The 19,074-nt window shown below is 38.3% G+C and overlaps 1 protein-coding gene across 1 annotated transcript in view; it reads left to right on the top strand.

The window, feature by feature from the left end:
• efhd2 (EF-hand domain family, member D2) overlaps positions 1-15,502 on the top strand; it is a 53,804-nt gene extending 38,302 nt beyond the window's left edge. The window contains exons 2-4 of the mRNA XM_028807795.2: positions 5,021-5,168; positions 8,736-8,870; positions 11,627-15,502. Coding sequence (XP_028663628.1) covers positions 5,021-5,168; positions 8,736-8,870; positions 11,627-11,758 — 415 coding nt within the window. The 3' untranslated portion in view covers positions 11,759-15,502. The remainder of the gene's footprint in view (positions 1-5,020; positions 5,169-8,735; positions 8,871-11,626) is intronic.
• Positions 15,503-19,074: the final 3,572 nt, after the last annotated feature.

Genomic DNA, 19,074 nt, shown 5'->3' with positions numbered 1-19,074 from the left:
GACATGTACAGAATACAGTGATATTATTACTTATATGTCCATCTAACATGCAGCAGATTGCAACTATTTCTGAAAAACAAGAATGAATTAAAACATTAGCTTCAGTTTAATAGAAAACATAAACCAGCTTACTTGATGCACCCCCTTACCCTCTTTCTGCTTCTTCAGTTATGTTCCCAGTTCATTTAACCGTGAGAAAGACTCCATTATTGTTTAGCACTATTTTACTTAATATACGGTAGTTATGACTGGTTGATTTGCATTTTAAGTTCACTATGACTATAAACAACAATAACAGGACTGATCTGGTTAGATAGATAACCTAAGGCAAGACAAACTTACTCTGCAAGGCATGTACTCCTTTTTTAGCTATTGAAATCATGAGAAACAACAATACTGTACTGTGATGTATATTTAGGAATTAGGAATTTAATTTAATAGCCCTTTCTAGGTATCTATCCTGTTTTGTTTTTATACAGGTTTAGGGTCAATGCAGCCTTTAACTATAAGAGCATGCTATATAGGGTCCTTATAGCCGAATGATCATTTGGTTATAATGTCTACCTTGACAGTGCATTGTTCAGCTAGAAATATAGCAAGTAAAATTTGCAAAGAAGCCAGGAGCTGAAGCAAGTATAATGACATAACAATTCTTTTTTGCTGTCTCCCCCAAACCAACGAATTCCGGTAATAAAACCAAAAATAGTATTAAAGCCACACCATTAACTGATCAGAGGATATACTACTATTCTCAGAGATCACAGTCCAGAGTTAAAACAGTTGTCACAAAGGTGGCAGCATAATTTCCTGTGATATTCTTTCTGTAGTTTTGCTGAACTGGAGCCATCCTAATCATTTTCCTCTAAAATGGCATAATAAAGTACCATGTTTGTGTATTTCAGTCAAGCAGTATCATGAGGAGTTTTTTTAAACATTATGTAAGAGCATAACAGAAGCTTTATAGGAGAGTGTCTCTTGAAAATTAACGATTATGCCCTGTGTCATGTTCAGTGATCAAATCCTTGTAGAACTCTACTATGAATCATTGGGGTATGTCTTTGAGTTAAAAATGTATCGAAGAAATATCTTGTGCTGTAGAACTTCAGGGACAAGCCGAGGAGTTTTTGCTGAACCATTTAAACAGTTTCAACCTTCTCCTCTACTGCAGTCTTGTGTAATATGAGCAGAAGTGACTTTGCCCTTGTGGCTGTTATGACAGTGGCATTCACTGCAATGGCTCTGGCAGGATGTGCAGAAGACCTTTTTAATGTCCAGGTATTGGCTGCCCAGATACACTTGCCAGACAAATTATATGTAGTAACATGCTAGTCTTCTCATCTGGCACACAGTGTTCACCCAACTAAGGCCATAAGAGTTCCATGATGCAGAGGACATGGATTGGATCACAGAATTGGCACACACAAGTGAATTTTGCATATAAATACTGAATTACATAGAATTTGAAAATTTGGGGGAGATTGGGGGAGATTGTAACAATCTTTATGAACCTATTAAACATGCAAGTAATATATCCTTGTATCATTTGGATAATATGTTCACATTTATTTGTTGTTCTTTTTAGTCAATAGTATTCTTTTCCGCCTTACTTCTGTGCCTCTGTGTGTATATGTACACATCATGGTGTTCTGGGTGTCCAGGACCTGCACGTCAGTAAAGTTATGTGGGTTAACTAGTTGCATGAAACTAATAGGGGAAAATGTTGAAGTGACAATTATCTGGTATCTCAACAACATCCAAAAAAGTAAGATATACAATCTTAACTGCAGAATTTGGGGCTCAGTGATATGCGAGAGATTTTTATGAATTAGTGCAACAGTTTTCCTGCCATATATCAAAACAATAACCTAAATTAGGGTCTCGCTCCTTGTGTGGAGCTTGCTGATTATTAGAAGGGTGTATAAAGGCAGTGATTTTCAAGGGTTGTAGAGATATGACAGTCCTACATATATTTATCAGTTGTGAGAGTAGTTTGAGCAGACACAAGACACTTGGAGAGTCGTGGATTGGGCACCGCACAGTTATATACGTCAATCACAGATGGAAATAAACCAAATAAGCACATACTACATCATAACATGAATTGCACTGGAGGAAATTAGGACTGAAATGCTTCAAGTTATAAATTGCAACTATAGCTGAACCTTAATTCATTTTTTCACTCATTTATGAATTTAATTCATGCTGTGAACTTATTGCTGTTACAGAATATGTGCAAGTTATTTTATTGCAATAAAAATAATGCACACTGACATTTTGCAATTTTTTACTCTTGCTGTAGTTGATTATATACTCTCTTTTAGTAAATATGAGTAATATGATATAGTAAATATGAGTAAAAATTTTTTAAAAACTTGAATGGATTTAATCCTAATTAGTCGGACTTGTCAGTTTGCAACACATGATATAAGGCTTTGGATTTCCTGATCAGAAATGGGTGCTGTTTTTGTTTTATCTGCTTGGGTGTAGGATTAAAGGGGCGATTTGAATATATATGTGAGGTGTGTACTGCGTGTAGAGTAGAGGCTAATTTGGCTGTGACAGATTGTGTGGGGCATGTGCTGTTTGGGGTGCATAGAGTCGGCTGACTCCAGATTTTCCACTAGGGAATATGTGGCTTGGAGTGTGCCTTTAACAAGGGTAGGAAGTCCAAATTGGTATGGTTTTACAGTGAGGCCTTGGATAATGTAAGCATGTGTTCATTTTACATTTTTGATGATTTTGTTTGTATGTAAGATGTTAAGGTTCATAGTGTCTCTTATTTTGGTTGTTCAGAATTCATCCCATTTATCCATTTCTGCTTTTAAAATGCATCCGCAGTGGGAGTTTAAGCCCTAATGTACAATTAGCATACTTCGAAGCACAGCAGCGCTAACCAGCAGTTTAGATAATTTTACATAACAGCATTTGTCACTTACTTAATCTGGGGGTTTTGACATAATATATAGGCTCCATATTGTGAAGCGTTTAGTAGAGTGTTGAAACGAGATGATTAGCCGCATGTAGATCAGTCTGCAGTGTAAAAACTGCGTGTCATGGCCATAGCATCCAACCTGTCTAAATCTTCTTATCCAACAGGACAGTCGGACCATCCGCAGAATCCTTAGGGTTATAATTATCTTCTGAAAAGCACAGTAATGAGTGTGAAGCTGTTTCAGCAAATTGTAAGGTGTTCACATCTTGTCTACTGAAGAAACTTTAGCATTTGAGTGGTTGAATTGGGACTGCTGCACACTGGACCAGTGATTGTAATTAAGAAAAGACTCCCTTAGAATCTGCCTATATAAAATATACAGCCTCATGTATATGTATATATATAAAGAGCTTCTGTGAAAAGCCCTTGGGACAAATAAAGCAATAAAGCTATGGATTGATGGATCAAATGAATGAATGATGTGGGGAGTTTTCACTCCCTCATGGTATTTTAGGTTTGTCTGACACCAGAAGTATTTCTTTGGATGAACCAAACACAAGTTGAACAGGGTTAAGCAAAGGATAAAAATGATATTGACGGTCAGAGACTATTATTTATAATGATTCAGCGATTAACCAGGAAACACTCCAAACAGTGTGTTTATATATTAAAAAAAAATCCAGGTGCCCAATGAGTCTTGTAATGAGTGTGCATAAACATTTTTGGAATCCTGTGTTTTCCTTAAATTCTTGTATGTCTGGGATGGTCTATGGAATGGATTTTGATTGTCTTTGAAAAGTTACATTTTTTTATAGAAAAGATTGTAAATGTACAGTAATCATTCAAAATCTGTATGTTTTACGGTATCTTTCATGGCAACTACCATGACATGGAGCTTTTAAAGCAGTCAAAAATCAAATCCAAGAAAGAGGTACTTAAATAGCCACGCTCATATGTGAGATGTCATTTGATGGGTGTATTTCCCTTTCAAAAATATCTTTTCGATTAATAGGGAAGCATTATGTTGTTTTACTTCCTCTTCTAATTAAAACTCTGACTTTTTCCATGTAAACTGTGTTTTATGAAACTAAAAAGATCCAGAAACTTGAGATCACCATCCTTAACCCTATCTTTTTAACCCCAGTATCAATGGCAGGCAGAATGTAACAGACTCCTTATATTATACAGTATGTTGTTAAAATTTGCAAAAGATTTGCAATTGGAAAGAACTACTGGCAGTGCAAACTGCAGCCTGGCTTTGTGTCCCCACACTTAATCTTTATGCCATCCCATGCTAGGGCAGCCATTTAATTGCTGTAGAATTGCTAGGGCAGGATTGAAGTTAGTGGGTTTCAGTTTTTTAATCTTGCAAGCTACCCTATGGAGGTTTGGATGTTATCTGTCAAAACCTTTACAAACTGCTGTGTAAAGTTTTTTTCCCATTTTTGTCTTAGGAGATCCCCCTCACAAGCCTTCATTCTTTTCCTTGCCCCAGTGTATGCTCTTTGTTATTACTTGTTTCAATTGAGAAAACAGTAGTGGTGGTGGCTACATGTATTTAATCCAACCATCCATCCATCCATTATCCAACCCACTATATCCTAACTACAGGGTCACGGGGGTCTGCTGGAGCCAATCCCAGCCAACGCAGGGCGCCAGCCCACCACAGGGCACACCCACCACACACTAGGGACAATTTAGAATCGCCAATGCACCTAACCTGCATGTCTTTGGACTGTGGGAGGAAACCGGAGTACCCGGAGGAAACCCACGCAGAAACAGGGAGAACATGCAAACTCCACGCAGGGAGGACCTGGGAAGTGAACTGGGGTCTCCTAACTGCGAGGCAGCAGCACTACCCACTGCACCACCGTGCCGCCCACACATGTATTTAATGATCAAAGAAATTCAAGAATCAAAGAAAATGCCCCACTTAAGTCTTATTCCGGAGTGAGAACTGAGAATTGTTAACAAATTCCCTTAGGCTTTTTTGTCATGACTACAGTACTTGTGCATCTTATTCTAACCTGGTCCTAATCCACCTAGTCTCACAGAGGTTGATGTCCTTTTTTTTCTTTTTTCTTCCAGCTATGATGCAGGGAAAGACGGATTCATTGACCTCATGGAGCTGAAGCTGATGATGGAGAAACTAGGAGCACCACAGACACACTTGGGCTTGAAGAATATGATTAAAGAAGTAGACGAGGACTTTGATGGGAAGCTAAGCTATCGAGAGGTGCCTTTAAATTTATGCTTGTTGCTAAATGTTCTTTTCAGTTTAAGTAGCAGCTGCTGCCTCTTTGGTTGGAAATGTGATGTGCAATTGTTAACAGTCTAAATAGCTAAATAATACCATGTAGACAAAAGCTGTTGCCCAGAGTTTGAAGTTGTTTGGTAGTGGCACTACGAAAGCAAGTGTGCATTCGGGGGAAAAATAAGACATTAAAATAATCAATACAAAATGAAAAAAAATGACGTGTTCTTTTACTAGATTAATTTCTAAAAACATATTTTGTATAATTTTGAATCTAATGTTTACTATTTTATATTGCTGGCTGTGTCACAATAGTTTACAAAGTGTCAATTTGCCTTTTTCCTGAGCCGCCTTAATTCAGTTATGTAAAACAATGAATTATATGGTAAAGTGGAAAGTGTATAGCTTCCATATGGTGAACAAGTAAGAAAACAATAAGATAAATCAGATAGGACTGGGGTAAATATTTTGAAGTATTGCTTTCCAAATGGGGATATCTTATATTTGGCGTATTAGAACTGATTAAAAATGTCAGACTAAAAGACATATCAGAAACTGAATGAATTTATTAGGCGTACCTATGTTGGTTTTATAGTGTCACTAGCACTTGCACCTCTTTACTTAGGTAAGAAATTTGTAGAATTTTGGCCATCTATTTGTTTTCCTACAGCTCTTAATTCCAGAAGAGCTGAGACTTGTCTTGGAAAGAAATTACACAGGACAAAAACAGTACATCAGATTTAGTGTGCAGGAAGATATTTAATGTTTTATGCCCAAATTCAGCCTGATAAAGAACATGCTGTGAAAGTCATCAGTAAAGAACAACAAGCAAGTGAGCAGGAGGTGTAAAGGAGTGGGCGAGCTGACCGTGACAGCGTTATTTTAAAAGATAAAATATTTAGCATGCTGTGTTAAAATTAATTGGTAGCCTAGAGTGCGCCCTTCTAAAAATTTTGAGAATAAATGGCTCCTGTGAGCCTTTTATGAAATTTCTTGTCAAATTCTACTCCCCGTTACTGTTTATTTCAGAATTGAATAAAATCTGGCACAGTAATTTTTAGATTTCTTCAAAATATCAGGAAAATTTTTTTTTTTAAGATTGCAAGACTGAATTGACCCTGCTTGATTTAAGTTAGAGCACTTATTTACTCAAATGCAGCCATCTGATCACTACCTTTTAAATTACACCAGGCAGTTCACTTATTTACTAAAATGCCATCACTGTGTATGAATGAATGCAAAATTTTATTACATAATTTAACTGAAACAGAAAGAACAGTAAAGCAGGCAAACATGATACTTTATTAATTTGTATTCCTTTTGATGTTTTTGCTGCACATCTAACTCTCCAATAGGCAAACTTAAAGGAGCAGCTATAGTTGCTCCTCTTTCTTAAATATTGATCTCTTTTGACTTGGCTGCTACAGATTCCAAATAAGGTGAAAAGCAAATGTGAAATGCTGTGTTGTAGCTCCCCCTAGCAGCAGCTCAGTAAAATCACATTTAAATAAAACAACACAAAGTTAGTGATGAACATCAACATTTTTGTTTATTGAAAAACATATTGTACATTTGCTTTCAAAAAACAGCCTCCTGAAAAGTCAGTGTTTTAAGAGGTGATTAATCAAAATGTTTTAAGTATATGGAAAGATCAACAGTACTTTATTACCAAATTGCTATTTCAATTCTCCTTGACACTGCATTACCAAACATTATGTGCTTACAATGTCTGGCAAATTATTTGTGAAGATATCATATGCTTACTTTTTTATTTTCCCTTTCTCTTCATTATTTTCCCTGAGCAACATGATCACTTTATCATAGAAAGTAGGAAGGATGTGTTGGCCACATTTGCCTTCACAGAAAACATTTTATAGTGATCAAAACCAGAGTAATTAGGTTTGAATACAAGACCTGGTGCCTTATTGGACTTTACCTGTTATTCCAATGTCTTTATGGGTTTTACTTGAGGTAGTATGATATCTCAAATTATGCTGGCAACCCAGTCCAAAATTGAGCTAGGTGTGTGCATAAGTGCAAAAACTGGGGTAAAAAAAATATTGGATGGATGAGTATGTCTTAATTTGGCCAGTCTAAAAAAATTTACTCGTAGTAGTAGTTCTGAGTGGACACCTTCAAACCACACATCCTTTCATCAATAAGAATATATGGTGATATTTAAGAAGAAATGTAGTAATCAATAGATTGTTCTGACTTAAACTGAAAAGTTAAGTGCAATTCAAAATATCATAGGTTACTTAAGAAAGATAAAGCAATTACAGTAATCCCTCCTCCATCGCGGGGGTTGCGTTCCAGAGCCACCCGCGAAATAAGAAAATCCGCGAAGTAGAAACCATATGTTTATATGGTTATTTTTATATTGTCATGCTTGTGTCACAGATTTTCACAGAAACACAGGAGGTTGTAGAGAGACAGGAACGTTGTTCAAACACTGCAAACAAACATTTGTCTCTTTTTCAAAAGTTTAAACTGTGCTCCATGACAAGACAGAGATGACAGTTCCGTCTCACAATTAAAAGAATGCAAACATATCTTCCTCTTCAAAGGAGTGCACATCAGGAGCAGATAATGTCAGAGAGATAGAGAAAAGCAAACAAATCAATAGGGCTGTTTGGCTTTTAAGTATGGGAAGCACCACGGCACAAAGCTGTTGAAGGCGGCAGCTCACACCCCCTCCGTCAGGAGCAGAGAAAGAGAGAGAGATAGAGAGAGAGACAGAGAAAAACAAACAATCGAAAATCAATACGTGCCCTACGAGCTTTTAAGTATGCGAAGCACTGTGCAGCATGTCGCTTCATGAAGCAGCTGCACAGAAGGTAGCAACGTGAGGATAATCTTTCAGCATTTTTAGACGAGTGTCCGTATCGTCTAGGTGTGCGAACAGCCCCCCTGCTCAATCCCCCTACGTCAGGATCAGAGAAAGTCAGTGCGAGAGAGAGAGAGAGAGAGAAAAGTAAGTTGGGTAGCTTCTCAGCCATCTGCCAATAGCGTCACTTGTATGAAATCAACTGGGCAAACCAACTGAGGAAGCATGTACCAGAAAGTAAAAGACCCATTGTCCGCAGAAATCCGCGAGCCAGCAAAAAATCCGCGATATATATTTAAATATGCTTACATATAAAATCCGCAATAGAGTGAAGCCGCGAAAGGCGAAGCGCGATAAAGAGAGGGATTACTGTAATTATGTTTATCTGATCATACACAATAATATCCTAATCGCAAACAAGTGACACCCTTTAAAATACAACACAATGAAAACAATACATCTAGATTCAGTCATTGCTTATTGACATTTTTTTGATAAATAAAAACAGTAATGAAATTTAAAACTTGGATGAACTAACTTAAAACCATTTTGAAAGCTATATCACAGGGTAAATGAAACCTTAATGACTTGAGTCTCTGAATGAGTGTGTAACAAGTAGTGTGTATTTGTTGTAGGCCACTGTTAGTGTTAAACAAACAACTTTTGCTACCTGCCATTACTTTTTAACCATCTTGTCCTATTTTTTTACTTATTTCTCATAGTTCCTGTTGATTTTTCGGAAGGCAGCTGCTGGTGAACTGCCTGAAGACAGTGGTCTTCATGCATTGGCCCGACTGTCTGAGATCGATGTTTCCACAGAGGGAGTAAAGGGAGCTAAAAACTTCTTTGAAGCAAAGGTAAGCAAAAAAACTGAGTAACCACATATAACCCCTGAAGGTGTGAAGTGTGGTTTGGACCTTATATTTCCTAACGTGCTGCTGCAGGTTAGTGAACTATTGATATAAGCTTCTCAGTCAGCTTTTTTTTAAAGTGACAGGCTGTGCTGAAGTCTCTGCGTTGGTGTCACTTTGTGAGTCATGCTTACACTCTGCTGTGCAAAACAGTGTGTGCAATGTGAACAGGTTAATGACATGATGCTGTGGACTTAGTGGAGGTGGTGCAGTCCTCTACTCACAAGCTGTTGTTAGATGGACATTGTAGAATGTCGGAGAAATTACGTTTCTTTGGAGATTAAAAAACTTGATTCTGCCAATCTGTCAGTTTTCTTTCAAGCTTAGTCAAGATTAGTATAAAGTGGAGTGAAAAGCCAGGTGATGGCCCTGTTCTGTTTGGTACGGGAGCAGTTTATGTCAGCTTTCCACTAATAACAACCACCAGGAGCTAAAAGCAGACCAGTGACTTTACAATGTTTTCCTACTACAAGAAAGAACTTTAAAATAGTTCTTATTTTTACATTGATACCATCAAACTGATGTCACCTAACATTTGCATTCTTGTCTGTATGGGGGAATAAAATCTGTGTATCGCTTTTGTTATACTCTTGTTTTAGCTTTTAAGATTATTCTGTGCATGATAATATTTAACTCCAGCTTCTTTTGTTCTTTATGATGGGCTTTGTTTTGGCTAACGATTTACAAGTTGTGCTCAGCACAGTTATCAGACCAAACTTGCACCTTGACTGCAGTGCAGTGAACTAATAACTCCATTGTACTGGACAAAGCAAACCAAATAATAAAATTGAGAATTATAATCTTATTGTCTGCTTAATGACACAAGCCAAAACTAATTAGGGACCATAATGTTGGAGCAGGAATCAAGGGAGCTGTGAAATTTCACAGGTGATTGCTGAAGCCATCTGGGAAAAAGGGTATTAGAAGTTAAATGGGAACCAGCCTTAGCCTAGTTCTTCCTGGTTCCAAGTGTCAGTAAAAAAGCAATTGCTAAGACAAGCATGGTTATCAGCTGTGGCCTTGGATCAAATCCCTTGTAGTCACAGGGACACCTTAAAGCAGGGGTGTGCAAAGTCATTCCTGGAGGGCCGCAGTGGCCGCGGGTTTTTGTTCCAACCCAGTTGTTTAATTAAAAAACAATCCTTGCCAATAATTACATTTCATGGCTTGTTAGTGCTTTAACTCTGCTATGTCAAGTCATTCTCAAATCCTAGATTTTTTTTTCCATTCTAAAGATATCATCCAAATATTTTGAAGTTTAAATCGGATGGGTAATTCTCAATCCTTCACTTTTTTCTCTTCTCTTTCCTTCCAAGTATTTAATTAAACCAAATAGTGCCTGATAAATACACACAGGCGTAAAGGGTAACAAGCAAAATGGATAACTGCTGGTTTCTTTTTTCATTTGCATCTTATTGCTAATAAGGAGCAATTAAAAACCAAGAATGCAGCTGTTTAAGACTTAAATAAGCAATAAGGGTTCAAAATCTTAACGAGGGAGATAACTAATATGAGGCAGAAGTGTTTCTAGAGCAATTAGTGCTTCTTATTAAGCAATTGGGTTGGAACAAAAATCTGCAGCCACTGCGGCCCTCCAGGAATGACTTTGCACATCCCTGCCTTAAAGCACAGGTGTTGAACTCCGGTCTTCGAGGGCCGCAGTGGCTGCATGTTTTCATTCTAACCATCTTCTTAATTAGTGAGCCGTTTTTACTGCTAATTAACTTCTTTTGCTTTAGTTTTAATTAACTTGACTCAGGCCCCTTAATTGTCTCTTTTTCCTTAATTAGTAGCCAAACAATAATGAGACATCAAACAAGCCACCATATGACAGAAAAAACAGAAAAATCAACAGATTTGGAAATGTCTGCTGTGGCAGAATGAGAGCAGCAACAAGCCATTGAATTAAATAACGGGCTTAATTAACAGCAAGAATCTGCTTCTCATTAAGAGACTGGTTGGAGTGAAATTGGTTGAAGTTTGAAATCCCACTTTAGCTGGTCATCTGTTGGCTCATTTCACGTCTCATTTCTGTTTGGCTGCCATTTAATGAAGAAACAAATCAATTCAGAGGACTGAATCCTTAAAAACAGGGTTGTTGAAATGAAGGGAAAAGGAGTTACTTAGCAGTGAAAACTACTCACTGATTAGGAAAAGGATTACAATGAAAATCTGTAGCCACTGTGGCCATCCAGGCCCGGAGTTCGACACCCCTGCCTTAAAGCATGACACAGAAGACACTCCTGTCCTGAAATTAAATCTGGAGACCACTAATGCAAAACTACAACAAAAATGCTACAACTTTTTGGCAACTTTGCTTACAAGCAGAATAAAGAAAATATGTGTAGTAATGTAAATGTATCAATTAAAACTTTATTTAGTGCTTTGGATATGTTTTAATGGTAGAATGCAACATTTGTAAAGGGGAATAAGTATATAATAATGAAGAAGTGAAAACTGGTTTATTTGCACCTGAACAGTGTTTTACATATGCCTTAGCATAAGCGTCTTGCTGTATGGGTGCAGTATGTAATGATTTCAACAATGAGACAGAAGCTGTAAGAATACAGCACAAATAAACATTTCATTCTATCCTCTTCAGACATGCAGTGTAAATTTCCTCTGAAGTTTCCTCTGTCATGTTCGTGTTTTAAAACTGCTGTGGTTGCCTTCGTCTGATCAAACTGTGTCTCATTCTGCAGGTCCATGCCATCAATGAGTCAAACCGGTTTGAGGCTGAGATCCGTCAGGAGCAAGAAGAGAAGAAGCAGCAAGCAGAGGAGAAGAAACAGAGGCAGGCAGCCTTTAAGCAGCTACAGTCAGCCTTCAAATGACACACAAAGCGACTTTCCCATTTTGTTTTCCTCATTTACATACAAAAGAAAAATACTATCACAACCCTACATCTTATATCTAGGGGGGCTTGTTAAGGGGTGGTATGCCAGAGCATTTTGAGGATAAAACTATGGTGGAGTCTGTGGGCTGCCCCTGCAACAAGTGTCAAAATATAGGTTTTGTGCCATTAACGTCATTCTGTAGTGTGTCATCACAAGCAGCCATTCTCCCAAAGGTTGCACTGTCTGAATGCATCTCAGGTCAAAGTACAGAAAGCTGTTCCATTCTGTGTAGGACTTCTGCTATGCTCCACTTTGTGTCACAGGACTTGTCAGTGCATATCTTTACAGTTTTGCCTTTTGTTGTAAGTTACTATCCTCCTTTTTCTGCCCCTATTAAATAGGCCTTAATGTTTGAAGGGCTACTAGTGACCTCTGGTCTGTGGAGACAGTATGGCAGCCACCACTTTGCAGCGGGTCTGCTCTTCACATAGACCTTCAGCACAGACACACATGAATATATGATAATTGAAGCACCTGGTGGTCTTGGCTGATGTTATCATTTTTTTAATTTTTGAAAAACCTCCATCTCGGTTAATGATCAAATTAAAATTTCTTCATAGAAATAAATCTTATCTTCTAATTGGGCCAAACAGGAAATTTTCTTGCTTTTTTATTTTTATTAAATGTTATATGCTGTATACTGTCCCAAAATCAGTGTGACTGGGTAAGGAAGTTGGCAGCCCACCCTTTCCTCTGATGTTTGAATGTGCTTTCTGCTTGACAGGCAAATTACCTTTTTTGCCCCCTTAGATATCAATGGATGTTGGAGTTGTCATTTCCTGTGCCTACAGGAGCGCTTCTGGGAAATCTGGAGCGCATCCATGATGCTTCCTGCTGCCTCTCAAGTTCCATGACAGTCATGGACTACATTTCTGCTTTGGACAGTGACAGTTTGTCATATATGCACACATCCACAAAAGCTTGTGAAAAACAAATGAAAAGCTACTAGTTTAAAGTAAATGTCTAAAATTCTTTATATTTTTAAATGTGCAGGTGGGTGATGGGTTGAGATTATTGCATGTGATGGAGCACTCATAAATTTCACATACTGGGCTAGTCTGAGGTTTATAGCTTTACACCCCCATCTCTGGAAAATCTGTTCTGCCTTCACAGACACTGTTAGACTGCTGAGTGGTCTTCAGATTGTCTGCGATTGGCCATGGAAACATATCATTACCTGCAAGTTGAGTAAATAATATGGAGCATTTTCTGTTTGTCCTGCTTTACATGTACTTAGTTCTTTATACATTAGAACAATGAAAGCCTCATCTTATTTTTATTCTAAATGGTTAGGAGAAAGACTCTCAGACAAGGGTGGTCATACACACTAACTAGTGAAGGCCTCCACTGAGAGAGTGAAATCAGGGGGATCCATGTGAGGAAGAGGAAAAGATTAGAAAAACCCTAATCGAGCAATTTGTGGAGCTCTGGCTCATTTAGCAAGTAGTTCATGTGCTGAAGTGTTCATTTTAAGGTGCAGGTGCAATTTGCATAAGATCAGCATGAGAATGAAGTCTTCCCATTGTTCATACGGCAGGGTGGTAGACATCCTGGCCCATGGTACCCTCACCCATCCCCACAAATTGTACTGAGCCATAGCAGAGGGATGGATGAACTTGAGTTGCAGTCCACTTTGTGGCTGCCTTATAGACATTCATCAGAACATCTTTTGTCTTGTGTGTCTCAAATAGTTGGCACACTGGCTGTGAATGCAGAGTACCACTCTTATCATTTCACCGGTCCACCTAAGCCTCCAGCCAGACTTTACATTATCTGCTCCTGCTTGGCTTGTGAGGCACTTCTTAGTTGGTTTTATTGATCACAAATTTATCTTCTTGTTGTCAATTTAAACAGTCTTTTAACGCTGAATTTCACACCCATATTTAAGTAGTTGAGCAAAACTACAAGGTAGTGTGATTTAAAAAAAACACAGATGCGTGTGTGTTGTGCTGGGGTTTATGTTTTACAGTAAAAAAAAATGTTCAAAGAAAACGTGGCCAGTTTTCCACTAATACAATTAATTTTTACCTGTTAGCTGGACATTTCCAGTGCAGCCTGAGTTGCTCAGCTCAGGCTAGTTTAAAAATCTCCAAAATCTCCTGAATATGTCATGTAAGAAAATGAGGAGAGAGATGGGAGGGTTGGCTCATCAGATTATTTATATAGGTGTTTTTACAGACGGTATTTTAACTATTAACATTTAGTTTAGATAGGCTGCTTCAGCACGGTTCATGTTCTTGTCAGACAATGTTATCACTGTGTTGTACTCTTTTTCAAAGAGTCTTGGGGAGTCAAAGGGATAGAAGAAGGGAAGGCCTGTCATGCTTTGTTCATGTTGCACTAACCAGGCACTCTGCTCTGCTGGATCGAAGTGTTAAATATAAAAGCCAATTACATTTTATGGAGCCATAGAAGAGAATGCTCATTGTTGAAATCAAAGCCGGCAGAAGTTTGCTTTTTCTTATGGGGAGGTCTTCCTGTATTTTGAGAGGATTAATTCTTTTTTGTTTCCTCCATAGATCAAGGATATTTGTGCCAAAACGTGACAATCATATAAAATGCTTTTAATTCACTGTGTATGAGAGAAAGAAGGCATTCTAAGCATGCGTGCAACTCTGCACGGATGTTTATGTCACAGCAGGGATTGCTGTTACGAGCCTGTAGGATCGGACGGCTTCTATGCTTGCCCCTTTCTTTATCTGAGCCAGATGTAGTGTCCTGCTGCAGGTAAGCACGCACCTGCTAGTGAAAAAGAAACAAGAGCGACACAGAAGCCTATTTTGCACATGTAGCTTTGCCTTATGTCTCAGATGTATGACCAATCACAGTGAGCAGAGGAGAACAGATCCGCTCCTCATGACCTCATGTTGTGTGCTGTAGATTTACAGAATCTGTGTAGGCAATGACGACTTTGTCTTTCAAGTTAATTAGAAAAACAATGAAGTCTGTAAGCTGTGTCCACAACCATTTTTGACTCTAAAAATCAGCATCTTAATGAGAGCTGTGAATTGGACAAGCTTCATGAGCAGCACGACATACTTTGTACTGCAGCCCCTGCATTCATGTCTGGTTAATCATCAGTCACGATTACCATAAAAAGGTGGAACAAGTCAGTAGGACCAAACAGTTCGGTGAAGAATCTAAGACCTGTCCATCTCCCATCCCAAATCAGGCTGCTTTCTGAGTGCTCCATTATATTCCACCTTGTTGGACATTCCTGATTGTGTCAGTGCTGGTGTAATTCCACAGTGTCTTTATGTACTTTGAAGTCAGGTACTAAACATATTTTTGTAACTGAATTGCAAATATAAAGCAGTCTACATTTTTAACAATTATAATGCATTCCCTTTGAAATATAGTTTATGACCAATTCTGTCAACATGGTGTGTGTTTGTCTTATTGTGAGTGGCTCCGGGTTTTGAACGCTTTCGACTCATTTCAGGCCACACATTCCTTCACCTTTTAAAGTTTTAGGCTTTCCTTGCGTCCAGTGCTTAAGTCAAAATATGTAATGTTGGTTAGTGGGTCAGTTTGTTTCCTGAGATTTATTTTTAAGTTGAATAAAAAATATGTGAAACTAATGGCTTCTTTGGGGAAAAAAAAGTTTATTTTTGATTTTCATACTAAAATGTATATTACTGTGGCAATAAATAAAAAGCATCTATAATTTAAATACCCAAAGTGAGCGTGAATTGTTCCTTCCTGTTTCTGTTTGTTTTATGCTTGTTTTGCACTATTTTGAAATAAGGTGGAGTAGATCGAAGAAAGTCTTATCAAAGAAGTTTTAAAATCTAAACACCTTTACATGATACGTCATCGCAGCACTACAAAGACAATCAGATGACGGCAAATTCGTGATGCAAAATATCGGCTGACGTTAGATTGGAATGTATGAAAAAGTGGAAACATACGAGGTAAAGATACATTCACCTACAGAACAAACTCTATGGCAGTAGGCAGAGATCCTGGTGGGCAAAAACTGACTGCATTTTAATGGATCTTTCGCTTTTCTTGTGTGCTACAAACACTGCTCACTAGCTTTTCAGGCTTGTATAGGCTGCTTTTGATGGTATAGTCTACAGGCTAGACGCATTAGTATAAATCAGCCTTTTGGAGCCCCTGACTAGATTGTACCTGAAGGTCTTGCCCAGGAGGATTTTAAACAGGAGGAATCTGAAAAAAAAGATAAAACAAAATACAACCTGAAGCCTACCTTTTCTTTAGATGATGAAGAAATCTTTTAAGATGTTGAAAGGGAGACACTGACTTGTATGCCTGTTAGCTTATGTCCACGTTTACTTTTGCATGCCAAAATAATTAACATCATCTTAATGCCCTTAATATTCTGTGACTTCTTCAGTGATTTTCATAGACTTCATTTACATAACTGGCGAAACAGAAATAGTTATGCTGCACTCCCGTGACTCCACTCATGCGGTCTGACATCTTCAGCAACTCTGTCTCACCAGTCGTAGGGGTGGCTAGTAGCTGACAATCAGTTGGCACTCACCCGGGAATCCACCTAATTTAATGCTGTGACAAGGAATAAAGAGCACTGGTGTTTTAGACCTCGCAAACAGAAGAGAGGCTCATCTGTCTGATATCTTGTGTTTCACATACCAGGACGGAATGGAAAAAAGGAGAATGAAAAGTCCGAGATTTGGGGCTGAGCTCACCATACCTGCTAAGCCGTTGTATGGTACCGGCTCCCACAGGCAGCATGCTATTGGCTATCAGAAATGGGGGCAAGCTAACAATTCTTTGGAAATGTGAAACTTCTGGCAAATCATCTCACAGTCCAATAATTTGACATTCCCAGTGATTTCTAAATTGACATACGCAGGTGACGAGATCAGCAACTGGAGTCGCAGGAGTAGGGCAACGAATGAGGGGGAGAAATGGAGCTTCAATTCAAAAAGCCAGTCCCATGTGGTTTTAATTTCCTGTTTATAATGGGAACTTAATAATCTGGTGGTATCTATTTAACAATATTTTAGCAAAAAGGCAGGTGTTTTGCATATTTTGAACATATGACTGCATAACAGATACTGTATGTGGATTGTGTGACACAAGAACGTATGTGAGTTTTTTTTTTTCCCCCCATGGAGGTTTTTCACACCATTTGCCATTTTGCAATATTGGTCACTTTCAGCTTCTATTACCGTATATAATTTTTTTCGTCTCCATTTTCAATGAAAACATAACATGAAAATTTTCATCTCGGCCATTGCTACAAACTACACAGGGTAAATAAAATATACTGCCAGGCCAAAAAAAAAAAGTCGCACACTTTAATATTTCATTGGCCTGCCTTTAGCTTTGATTACTGTGCAGATTCATCATGGCATTATTTTGATGCCCTTATGCAATGTTTCAGCGTTTATTTTAATCCAGATCTGCATTCATTTTTCCACTGAGATCTTGCATGGATGATGGGAGAGTCAAACCACTCCGCAAAAATCTTCTCCACTACAACAGTATTAAGGACTCTGGGTGAGTAATTCATGTGTGAAAATGACTCTTCACGCTCTTCGACCAACTCACAATCTAAGCCAGATGAATCTTGGCATTGTCATCCTGGAATATGCCCATGCTGTCAGGGAGGAAAAAAAATTATAGATTTTTTGTTTTGTTCCCACAGAATCCCCTCATGATTCAGTAGATTTAGATGTAAATGCTTTGCTTGACTTGAGAATCCTGTGGCTCAGGTACATCCTCAAAGCTTTGACTGTGCGCATTGGACATGAGTGTGAATTAAAAAAAAAAATGTCCAGAATGGGTGAATGTTGTGGTTACTTTAATTCAAGAAAGTCTGAATTTATCATTAGAAGTTTGCTGTAAATGTGATTCTCAATGGCCGAAGGTTTACGTCCACTCTACCAGCGACTCTCCAATCAAAAAATAGCACTTGTTAGAACCCCCCATCTCAACTTTGACAAGTGAAAGTGACACTTCTTATTTCAGGGCTTATTTAATGTTGGGAGTGGTGTCACTGAAATAAAGAAATGAAGGAATAATTAAACCTCTCTGTTATAATTAAAAAAAAAAAAACCTGGGACGAGACGAGACTTTTTCAGAGAGATACTTTCACGTCTCATGAGACAAGACTTTGTGCCAAGAGATTCAACCACGCCCGGAAATAAAAGACAAAGAGTAGATGACAAAGTAGAACATGGTAAAGAATTCAAAAACGTTGCCGCGATACACATGCAGAGCAGGTTTGAGATAACAGAAGTACTAAAATTCGAAAGTCTCAAAAAAATGATTAAGTAAAGATCGCATTAGCGCAAACAAACGGAAATCATTACTCAGTGAAATAACGGAACAGCGAAAAGAGATCAAATATATTGTTTGGATTTAAACTTTAAGTCGGAGACTTGTAGATCGTCATATTCATGTTGCCATCAGGGAAAATTAGTGTTTCTTCCTAATGAAGAGGCGTATCCACGAAAATTAAAAGATGTGTTGTTTGGTGAAAGTGAAATCCACAAACGCGACGCAAAGCGGCTGGCGCGTAGCGTGGCCAGGGGTGGGGTTGGCGAGCGAAACGAGCAGGGTGCAAAGCCCCCTAGTAATTATAAAGAATTAAACAACAAAATATTTTTAGTAACACATTAAATTACTTATACTTACATTTCATGTTGCTATTATTTATTTATTGTCACATTTCAGTGCCACTTTTTGCCATATCCGTACACGCCATCCTCAAGATGGTAATGCAGGCTAGTACTAATAGGCGGGTCCAAGTTGTGGCATAAATGTCAATCAAAGCTGATTTTAGCGAATCGTGTTCTCACTCCGGTCTGTACTTATGACGTCAGTCTCTACAACTCATTAATGTCAATTGGTTTACTGTATAGACGCCATTATTCGAGTACCTTCCCATCACCCAAATCTTAACCATTGTGTAACTGGGAGTACTGCGTAACATCAAAAACCACCTCAACCGAGTGGGGTTCTGCACATAGACTACTGACACGCGATGGACATTACATGACTCATGTAATAGGTATCGCGGGCTGCAGATAGAATTGTAAAGCGCAACAGAGTGTTTCTTCAAATAGATATGCTGCATTCAACAAAAACTCGGATCTCGTAATTTTCGATCTCCGACTCGGAAGATGGAAAGTATACGCGCCTCAAACTCGGAATTCCTACTTGCAAACTCGGTCCTGGTCTCTCAAATCCGAGTTTATCTAACTTTCTATTATGACTTCAATCTAAAATGGCGATACACACTGCGATCATATAGG

This window comes from Erpetoichthys calabaricus, chromosome 8, assembly GCF_900747795.2.
Source record: "Erpetoichthys calabaricus chromosome 8, fErpCal1.3, whole genome shotgun sequence".
NCBI classification, from domain to species: Eukaryota; Metazoa; Chordata; class Cladistia; order Polypteriformes; family Polypteridae; genus Erpetoichthys; species Erpetoichthys calabaricus.
Note: the sequence above shows the minus strand (reverse complement) of the source record. Positions and strands in the feature narration are given on the sequence as shown.